Source organism: Blennius ocellaris (assembly GCF_963422515.1).
Source record: "Blennius ocellaris genome assembly, chromosome: 5".
NCBI lineage: Eukaryota > Metazoa > Chordata > Actinopteri > Blenniiformes > Blenniidae > Blennius > Blennius ocellaris.
In genome coordinates this window covers 30,216,828-30,227,633 of record NC_137654.1, presented here as the reverse complement: position 1 = coordinate 30,227,633, position 10,806 = coordinate 30,216,828, and the positions used below count along the sequence as shown (strand labels likewise).

The 10,806-nt window shown below is 51.0% G+C and overlaps 1 protein-coding gene across 1 annotated transcript in view; it reads left to right on the top strand.

Annotated features, from left to right (window-relative positions):
• itpr3 (inositol 1,4,5-trisphosphate receptor, type 3) overlaps window positions 1-9,155 on the top strand; it is a 34,873-nt gene extending 25,718 nt beyond the window's left edge. The window contains 22 exon segments of the mRNA XM_080496714.1: window positions 624-717; window positions 799-827; window positions 829-975; window positions 1,053-1,212; window positions 1,784-1,995; window positions 2,083-2,283; window positions 3,032-3,142; window positions 3,229-3,324; window positions 3,435-3,536; window positions 4,155-4,238; window positions 4,450-4,560; window positions 4,874-5,066; window positions 5,320-5,439; window positions 6,366-6,541; window positions 6,663-6,827; window positions 6,941-7,130; window positions 7,441-7,554; window positions 7,641-7,756; window positions 7,850-8,015; window positions 8,090-8,250; window positions 8,372-8,533; window positions 8,643-9,155. Of these exon segments, the coding sequence (XP_080352840.1) occupies window positions 624-717; window positions 799-827; window positions 829-975; window positions 1,053-1,212; window positions 1,784-1,995; window positions 2,083-2,283; window positions 3,032-3,142; window positions 3,229-3,324; window positions 3,435-3,536; window positions 4,155-4,238; window positions 4,450-4,560; window positions 4,874-5,066; window positions 5,320-5,439; window positions 6,366-6,541; window positions 6,663-6,827; window positions 6,941-7,130; window positions 7,441-7,554; window positions 7,641-7,756; window positions 7,850-8,015; window positions 8,090-8,250; window positions 8,372-8,533; window positions 8,643-8,759 (3,027 nt within the window). The 3' untranslated portion in view covers window positions 8,760-9,155.
• The last annotated feature ends 1,651 nt before the right edge of the window (window positions 9,156-10,806 follow it).

Here is a 10,806-nt window from a genome sequence, read left to right as displayed (position 1 = left end):
ACACGGTCACTTTTCCCGTTGAGGGAAACATCGAAAAGTCTGCTCCCTCGTGCTAGCATGTAGCATGTAGCAGTTAAGCTACTGAGCAACATCGCGGTTGCCGGTCTGAATGTCTCCGGTGATTAAGTTGCTTCTGACTTCCTCCTCTCGATACGCTGGCAGAACAGAGTCGATACTTTCGTCATTCTCACGAATATTAAAGAAAACCGCTGACGTCACTCGTCCACCTCTTGCGAAGTTGCCGACTCGTGACGTCACACTGTAAGCCTCTGATTGGCCGTGAGAGACCATTGGTGTCTGATTGGCCGTGAGCGGCCATGTTTGCGGCCATGTGATCGGCCGGTGCCCTCTGATTGGATGTGAGGGATCGGTGGCGTCCAGTGATTGGTGCTTTCAGTAGAGACCCGAGTCACGTGTTGGGATTTTTAAGAGTTCTATCGGGGACTAGCGTACCCCGCCCAGTGTTGAACCTAATACTGGCATCGGAATCGTTTTTTGAGGTTCCGTGGATGCGTCCGTCTCACCGTCCAGCCGGGGGGGGGGGCGACCAATCAGATCGTTCCGCTCCACGTTCCACTTCCTGTCAGGAGAGATTCCGTTGACTTCCTGTCTTGACGTTTCAGGGGATCCTGCTGAGGAAAGTGTTGCTGCAGAACTACCTGTTCCCCAACAGGAAGAACACGCCGAAGAGCGACCTGGCCGAGCTGGTAGCCGCAGGTAACGCCGCCGGCTCCTCCCCCGCCCAGCTGCGCCCAATAGCAGCCCGGCTCACCTGTTCTGTGTGTGTATGTGTGTCAGGTGCCGAGCAGGAGCGCGACTGGGCGGCCGGTGGCGACGGTCCAGTGTCGTCTGGACCGCGAGGGAGGAACCAAGCTGTTCACCGACCTGGTGATGAGCACCAAGAACGACAAGATCTTCCAGGAGAGCATCCAGCTGGCCATCTGCCTCCTGGAGGGGGGGAACACGGAGATCCAGGTCACACACACACACACACACACACACACACCAAGTCTCCGGTCATGGCTGATGTTAACCGACCGGTTCTCCTGCAGAACTCCTTCTACAAACTGATGATGGGCGACAACAAGTCGGAGAAGTTCTTCAAAGTTCTCCACGACCGCATGAAGGAGGCGCAGACCGACATCAAAGCCACGGTCTCTGTGAACGTGGGCGAGATGACCCACAAGGCCAACGAGAAGGAGCTGGACGCCGGTGAGCTGCAGGTTCCTCCAGGTTCCTCCAGGTTCCTCTCCAGGTTCCTCTCCTGGTTCCCCCAGGTTCCTCCAGGTTCCTCTCCAGGTTCCTCCAGGTTCCTGTCCAGGTTCTTCTTCAGGTTTCTCCAGGTTCCTCTCCAGGTTCCTCTCCAGGTTCCTCTTCAGGTTCCTCCAGGTTTCTCTTCAGGTTCCTCTCCAGGTTCCTCTTCAGGTTCCTCTTCAGGTTCCTCCAGGTTCCTCTTCAGGTTCCTCTCCAGGTTCTTCTTCAGGTTTCTCCAGGTTCCTCTTCAGGTTTCTCTTCAGGTTTCTCTTCAGGTTCCTCTTCAGGTTCCTCTCCAGGTTCCTCCAGGTTCCTCTCCAGGTTCCTCTTCAGGTTTCTCTCCAGGTTCCTCTTCAGGTTCCTCTTCAGTTTCCTCCCCAGGTTCCTCTTCAGGTTCCTCTCCAGGTTCTTCCAGATTCCTCTTCAGGTTCCTCCAGGTTCCTCCCCAGGTTCTCGTTCAGGTTCCTCTCCAGGTTCCTCTCCAGGCTCCTCTGAACACTGAACCTCCTCCCTCCTCCTCTCTCTGAAGGATCTGGCTCCCTGGTTCTCCCGGGTCCAGCAGCGCACCCCTTACTGGTCCCGGGTCAGTCCATCGCCCCGGTAACGGCCGCCGCCCTGCCGGCCCAGCCGGCGGCGGAGCAGCGAGAGGTGGAGGCGGAGATGGGGCCGGCGGTCACCATCATGAAGCCCATCCTGAGGTTCCTCCAGCTGCTCTGTGAGAACCACAACCAGGACCTGCAGGTTGGTCCACCACCGCCGAGGACCTGGACCCAGTTCCCGGGTCGTTTGACTCAAAGGGGCTGAATCTGGTGGCTCTCGTCCTCCTAGAACTTCCTGCGCTGCCAGAACAACAAGACCAACTACAACCTGGTGTGCGAGACTCTGCAGTTCCTGGACATCATGTGTGGGAGCACCACGGGGGGTCTGGGCCTCCTGGGCCTCTACATCAACGAATCAAACGTCTACCTCATCACCCAGACCCTGGAGACCCTCACCGAGTACTGCCAGGGCCCCTGTCAGGAGAACCAGGTAGAACTGTCCAGAATACAACCAGATAGAACTTTAGAGAATACAACCAGGTAGAACTTTAGAGAATACAACCAGGTAGAACTTTAGAGGGTAGAACCAGGTAGAACTGTCCAGAATACAACCAGGTAGAACTTTAGAGAATAGAACCATGAAGAACTTTAGAAAATAGAACCAGGTAGAACTTTAGAGAATACAACCAGGTAGAACTTTAGAGTATAGAACCAGGTAGAACTTTAGAGAATACAACCAGGTAGAACTTTAGAGAATACAACCGGGTAGAACTTTTATATATATATATTTTTATTTTTTTTTAGGGGGGGAATTATTTTTTAATAAAAAATTTAAAAACAATATTAAAAAATTAAATTTTTTTATCTGAGTTTGATAAAAAAGCAAAACTTTTTTATTTAAAAAAAATTGTATTAAAAAGAAAATGTATATTATATACATATATTTCTTTTAAACAATTTGATAAAAATATATATACACATATATTTATTATTTATTTTTTCTGTTTCTAACCATTTAATTTTTTTTAATCAGAGTCTTAGACGACAGTTCTGGCTTCATACCAGTTTTAAACCAAGTTTGCGTATTGTCATGACGGTTGTCCAACTTTACTTTAGTGAGATTAGTACAGATTTTTATCCTTTTTTTAGAGCAGTTTAATCTTCACATGGTTCTATACCAGTCTCAGACCTGCTTCTGCGTGTGTGTGTGTGTGTGTGTGTGTGTGTGTGTCCTCCAGACGTGCATCGTGACCCACGAGTCAAACGGCATCGACATCATCACGGCGCTGATCCTGAACGACATCAGCCCGCTGTGCCGGTACCGGATGGAGATGGTTCTGGAGCTGAAGGTGACTGACGGTTCCACACAGAAGCAGGTGAACCTGGAGTGCGGTCCTCGTGTCTCACCGTTCCCGTCTTCTTCCCCGTCGTCAAGGACAACGCCTCCAAGCTGCTGCTGGCGCTGATGGAGAGTCGCCATGACAACGAGAACGCAGAGAGGATTTTGTTCAACCTGCGACCGCGAGAACTCGTAAGACGCCGCGAGAGACCCGGGTTTACTCGCCGACTGGTACGTACCAGTGCTCACCGTGTGTGTGTGTGTGTGTGTGTGTGTGTGTGTGTGTGTGTGTGTGTGTGCAGGTGGAGGTGATCAAGAAGGCCTACCAGCAGGAGAGCGAGTGTGAGGGCTTGGAGGTCTCTCCTCGTGAGGTCGGACACAACATCTACATCCTGGCTCTGCAGGTGACTGAGCGCTGGCGTCTGATTGGCCGTGAGTGGCCGGTGGCCTCTGATTGTATGTGAGCGACCGGTGGCCTCTGATTGGATGTGAGCGACCGGTGGCGTTTGATTGGCCGTAAGCGGCCGGTGGCATCTGATTGGCTGTGAGCAACCGGTGGCCTCTGATTGGATGTGAGCGACCGGTGGCGTTTGATTGGCCGTAAGCGACTGGTGGCATTTGATTGGCCGTGAGCGGCCATGTTTGCGCCCATGTGAGCGGCCAGTGGCCTCTGATTGGATGTGGCGTTTGATTGGCCGTGAGCGACCGGTGGCCTCTGATTGGCCGTGAGCGACCATTGGTGTCTGATTGGCCGTGAGTGGCCATGTTTGCGACCATGTGAACGGCCGGTGGCCTCTGATTGGCCGTGAGCAACCATTGGTGTCTGATTGGCCGTGAGTGGCCATGTGAGCGGCCGGTGGCCTCTGATTGGATGTGAGCATGCGGTGGCGTTTGACTGGCCGTGAGCGGCCATGTTTGCGGCCATGTGAGCGGCCGGTGCCCTCTGATTGGATGGCGTCCAGTGATTGGTACTTTCAGTAGAGACATGAGTCACATGTTGGGGTTTGTTTTTGTGTTTTCAGTTGGCGAGACACAACAAAGTTCTGCAAAACCTGCTGAAGCCTCTGAAGAAGAGTAAAGAGGGCGAGGAGGGCATCTCCTCTATGGTACACCTTCATCATCATCATCATCATCAACATCATCATCATCCCTTCTCTTCACTCCTACCTCCCTCTCTGACTCTGTGTGTGTGTGTGTGTGTGTGTGTGTGTGTGTGTGTGTGTGTGTGTGTGTGTGTGTGTGTGTGTGTGTGTGTGTGTGTGTGTGTGTGTGTGTGTGTGTGTGTGTGTGTGTGTGTGTGTGCGCGTGTGTGTACAGTTGAACCTGAACAAGCGACCTCTGGCCCAGATGTTGAAGTCCACGGCTCCAGCTGCTGTGGTGGAACAGGACCCGCTGGAGTACTACGACCAGCTCACCTCCCAGATAGAGGTACTACTATTAGTACTACTTCTACTACTATTACATCTACAACTATTACCGTAATTTCCAGACGATGAGCTGCTACTTTTTTCACCTTCGATTTGAACCCTTAAACAACGACGCGGCTAATTTATGGATTTTTACTGGTCAATGACTTTTATGCCGGCGATACTTGGGTGATGCGTTCAGGTGCATCACGTAACTCCCAAGCGCGGCCTTTGTACGTACACTTTTTGTTTGTTTCTTTTTGAATTTGGCGGCTGCAGTCGTTCTCCAGTCAGACGGGCTTGTTGTGATGTCACCTCTGCGTGTGTGCGTCCAGATCGTGCGAGACGACCGCAGCATGGAGCAGATCGTGTTCCCGGTTCACCCGATCTGCGAGTTCCTGACCGAGGAGTCCAAGTTCCGGGTCTTCAACACCACGGAGCAGGACGAGCAGGGCTCCAAGGTCACGCACTTCTTCGAGCAGTCGTCCTTCCTGCACGGCGAGATGGAGTGGCAGAAGAAGCTCCGCAGTGAGTACCGTGACGCTAATGCTAATGCTATTGCTAACAGTGAGACGCGCAGTTCTGCAACTGCTCGCGCTGACGCGTCCAACAGTGGTCAAATTGGGAGTCGTAGTTTACACTCAATGGTGTGTGTGTGTGTGTGTGTGTGTGTGTGTGTGTGTGTGTGTGTGTGTGTGTGTGTGTGTGTGTGTGTGTGTGTGTGTGTGTGTGTGTGTGTGTGTGTGTGTGTGTGTGTGTGTGTGTGTGTGTGTGTGTGTAGGTATGCCGGTGTTGTACTGGTTCTCCAGGAGGATGACCCTGTGGGGAACCATTTCCTTCAATCTGGCCGTCTTCATCAACCTCATCATCGCCTTCTTCTACCCGTACAACTCGGGACAAGGTAGCACGGTGCTGTAACTTCCCACCGTCTTCTGTGGCACTTGAACGCACCGCGACTCCTCCAGCGGTCACGGTCCATCAGCTTTACCTCTAACCAGCTTACAACCGTGTAAAATCACTTAAAGACAGTCAGAAACTAATTTATGGAACCAAAATAAACAAACTGATGTTCGACTACTGTGATATGGTTTCAGTCATTATCCATGTTAGACAAGTCTGGAACCAGTGCCAGCCAGTCAGCAAACAGTTAAAACTTGTAAGAAACCAGTTTAAATCAGTCGCCAACCATTCTGATCCCAGTTCAAACCAACTAGGATCCAACTTGGACCAGTCGGAAACCAATTTGAAACTGATAAGAAACTCGCCTCCAACCAGTTTAATCAGTTGAACCCAGTCTGACATCATCTTAGACCATTTTAAACCAGTCTGAAACTAATTTAAACCAATTTAAACCAGTCTGAAACCAATTTAAACCAGTCTGAAAACCAATTTAAACCAGTCTGAAACCATTTTAAACCAGTCTGAAACCAATTTAAACCAGTCTGAAACCATTTTAAACCAGTCTGAAACCATTTTAAACCAGTCTGAAACCAATTTTAAACCAGTCTGAAACCAATTTAAACCAGTCTGAAACCAATTTAAACCAGTCTGAAACCAATTTAAACCAGTCTGAAACCAATTTTAAACCAGTCTGAAAACAACCTGAAGTCAGATTTAAAAAAAAAAGAATTTAAATTCCATCTGGAACGGATTTAAACTGGTGAGAAAACAATTTCAATCAGTAAAAAAAAGTCTGAAACTAGTTAAAATTGGTCTGAAACCGTTTTTCTTCTTCCTCCTCCTCCTCTTCCTCTTCCTCTTCCTCTTCCTCTTCCTCTTCCTCTTCCTCTTCCTCCTCCTCCTCCTCTTCCTCCTCCTCCTCCTCAGCCGGCGCCATCGACGACAACATGCTGCTGATGCTCTTCTGGATCCTGATTGGTCTGTCCGTTTTGGCCTTGCTCTCTCAGCGTTACGGCCTCCAGCCGCTGACCCTCGCTCTCATCCTGCGCTCCATCTATCACTTCGGCATCGGCAACACGCTCATCCTGCTGGGCTCGCTCAACGTAAACACACACACACACACACACACACACACACACACACACACACACACACACACACACACACACACACACACACACTGAAGGGTCACCTCACCCTCTGCTCTCCTGGCTCCGCCTCCAGCTCATCAACAAAATCGTGTTCGTGGTGAGCTTCGTGGGGAACAACGGGACCTTCATCATGGGCTACAAGGCCATGGTGATGGACGTGGAGTTCCTCTACCACCTGGCCTACGTCCTCACCTCCACCCTGGGACTCTTCGTCCACGAGCTCTTCTACAGCATCCTGGTGAGCGAGGAAGACTCCGGTCTGCCCTCTGTCTCTCTCTCTCTCTCTCTCTCTCTCTCTCTATCTGCTGCTAGCGGCGGCTAACGTTTCCACGGCGCCACTCTCCCCGGCAGCTCTTCGACCTGATCTACCGCGAGGAGACTCTGTTCAACGTGATAAAGAGCGTGACCCGAAACGGTCGCTCCATCCTGCTGACGGCGCTGCTGGCGCTCATCCTGGTCTACCTCTTCTCCATCGTGGGCTTCCTCTGCCTGAAGGAGGACTTCATCATGGAGGTCGACCCGCTGCTGCAGATTGCCACAGGTGACGCCGCACGCCGTCTGTCGAAAAGCTTCCGCTCAGCTTCCCGTGGAAGAGGAGACTTTAAAAACACTCCTCAGAGGCACGTTTCGCCCAAAATACAGAAATGTTCAACTTGTTAAATTGTTCCTCGGTGTAAAGAAAGTCAGCAAGACATTCGCCTGTATGCAGACGACACCTGGATGTTTGTTACTGTTTATCCTGAAATGTCCAAACTCGTCAGACCCCTAAAAAAATGGGACACAGTTTGGATCCTCCGTCTTCCTCGAAGGTCGAAAGAGTCTCGACTAAACCTTCCGTCTGTCTCCTTCAGCTCCTCAGAACGAAGCGTCGCAGGATTTCCTCAACTCGTGTTCTTCCGACGGCGTCAGCTGCACCGCCGAGACCGACCGGGGCGCCGCCACCGCCCCCGCCGAGGAGGAGGAAGGTGAGGCGCCAGCGCCTCCTCTAGGGAGGTGACGATGATGAAGGTGAGGATGATGAGGTTGAGCGGTTGTGTGTCGGTCCCAGTAGAGGCGGCGTCGGAGCGAGCGTGCGACACTCTGCTGATGTGCATCGTCACCGTGTTGAATCACGGCCTGAGGAACGGCGGCGGAGTCGGAGACGTTCTGCGGAAACCGTCCAAGAACGTGAGGAACTACGCCTCCAGCTACACCCCCTGACAACACCGACGACACTTACAACCACACCAGCTCCACACTGTGCTCTGATTGGTTCCCCAGGAGCCGCTGTTCCCGGCCCGCGTCGTCTACGACCTGCTCTTCTACTTCATCGTCATCATCATCGTCCTCAACCTGATCTTCGGCGTCATCATCGACACGTTTGCCGACCTGAGGAGCGAGAAGCAGAAGAAGGAGGAGGTGCTGAAGACCACCTGCTTCATCTGCGGTGCGTACCGGGCCGGAGGCCCCGCCCACTCCTGACCCCGCCCACTCCTGACCTCGCCGCTTGTGTCGCCACAGGTCTGGAGAGAGACAAGTTCGACAATAAGACGGTGTCGTTCGAGGAGCACATCAAGCTGGAGCACAACATCTGGAACTACCTGTACTTCATCGTCCTGGTGCGCGAGAAGAACAAGACGGACTACACCGGGCCCGAGAGCTACGTGGCCCACATGATCAAAGTACTGAGCCCCCCCGGGGCCCTCCACCCCCCGGGGTCCTCCACCCCCGGGGTCCTCCACCCCCAGAGTCCTACACCCCCGGGTCCCGCTAACCCTGCCCCACCCTCGCCCTCTGTTTCAGAACAACAACCTGGACTGGTTTCCACGGATGCAGGCCATGTCGCTGGTGGTTACCGACGGCGACGGCGAGCAGAACGAGATGAGGATGCTGCAGGACAAACTGGGGTCCACAATGAAGGTGGTGCTCACCCTCACCTGTCAGCTGAACGAGCTGAAGGAGCAGGTAGACACACACACACACACACACACACACACACACACACACACACACACTCACCGACACCTGTGACACACGACGGTGTGTGTGTGTGTGTGTGTGTGTGTGTGTGTAGATGACGGAGCAGAGGAAGAGGAGGCAGCGGATGGGGTTTGTGGACGTTCAGGCGGGAGCGAGCACCGCGCTGCCTCCTAGCGCCGCCGGGGGAAACCACCAGATGTACAAGAGTTAGAGTGTGTGTGTGTGTGTGTGCGTGTGTGCGTGTGTGTGTGTGTGTGTGTGTGTGTGTGTGTGTGTGTGTGTGTGTGTGTGTGTGTGTGTGTGTGTGTGTGTGTGTGTGTGTGTGTGTGTGTGTGTGTGTGTGTGCGCGCGTGCATGTGCGAGACAGAAATGGTTATGCTTTAATAGTCATGTATTTAAGGACCACGGTCATTTTAAACACTGTAAACCGGTTTGGTAGAAACACTGGAGTTTGTGGAGAGAAAATATCTTTTAGTTTCATTTCGAGGTTCAACCGTTGAAGTTTAAAACCAGTAAACGCAGGTTCCTTCGGGCGAGCCTGCGAGACGTGAAGAGGAGACGCCGGGACGCGAGTGAAGCTTCAACTGTTCAAAGTGAAAAGCTTCAATAAAGCGGTTTGATTGTGAGACGCTGGTTTTTCCCTGTGTTTCCTGAACGCCTCGGCAGGTCACTGAGGTGAGAAGGTGGAGCGACGGCCACTTTACACCTCAAACCGGCTGCTGCACGCTGAACGAAGTCACTTCAAGTTGGTACTTTTACTGCGGTACGGTAAAAATAAAACCCCAAAACACTATAAACTCTTTCATGAATTTACGAGCTATAATTTCTATATATGTCCTGCTGTACAGTGACTGTCATCAGTTATACATACTGAGTTTTATAGATAGATACATAGATAGATAGATAGATTTGGAGGCGGTGTCAAACATTGATGTCGTCGTTGCGGTTGCTTGTTGCGTTGCTGCCTTGCTGCCTTGCTGCTGGCTCTGGATCAGTGGGTCAGTGGTGGAACAGCTGCACGTCCGAAAGCTTCAGGATTTCATCCAATCAGAAGAAAATACCGGCAAAGAGGAAAAGACCAGCAGCGAGTGACACACACACACACACACACACACACACACACACACACACGCACACACACACACACACACACACACACACACACACACACACACACACACACACACACTGAGGACGGTGTGCTTTGAGACAGTAACTATGGTCCACATTCCTCTGAGGCTCCACAGCAAAGCTTCAAAATCCTCCTGAAAGCCACACACACACGCACACAGGCACACACACACACACGCACACACACACACATACACAGACACACAAACAAACACACACACATACACACACACACACAGCAGATCACCTGTTCTTGGAAACAAGGTAGGAAACAATGATTCATATCTATAGGTCGGATATGTATACATCTTTTACACACACACACGCACACACATACACACACACACACACATACACACACGCACACACACACACACTAGGATATCCATGTGTGTTTTTTGAATTTATGTGTTAGAGAGCATGACGGTCTATATTTAGGAGGTATTGTTCTCAACTCATCCTGCTGTCAGTGTGTGTGTGTGTGTGTGTGTGTGTGTGTGTGTGTGTGTGTGTGTGTGTGTGTGTGTGTGTGTGTGTGTGTGTGTGTGTGTGTGTGTGTGTGTGTGTGTGTGTGTGTGTGTGTGTGTGTGTGTGTGTGTGTGTGTGTGTGTGTGTGTGTGTGTGTGTGTGTGTGTGAGAAAGCCAAACGTTCTACTTCCATACACAAGCTTATATATTCTAATATGTAATTCAATAAGTTTGTAGTTCACTCATTACTGCAGATACAAAGTAACTAGTTACTTTCTGAGGTTCCTTGTGTGTGTTAAAAACCACCACACACAGTACCTGCGTTGTAGCAGTGACACCTGAGCTGAGCCGGGAGGAAGATGCTCCATGCGGTATAGTATATAGTAATATTCTGACTTTAGGCGCAAATGATTTGACTCTTGGCCGGATGTAAATGTTAAAACGTATTTTTAGACACGAGTAAAGTCAAGTTCTTTATTTGTCACAGACGCACAGTTTTGTTTTTAGTACACGTTGCGCGGTTTTCACAATAAGATTAGAAGAAGGAAAAATTAAAAGCACTTAACGTTGTCGTAATGAGGGAAGGGCAGACAATTTCTGTAGTTGTAAGTAAAGTTTCCCCTTAAAATGTGTTTAAGTTTGTATTTTGGCTTCTGTTT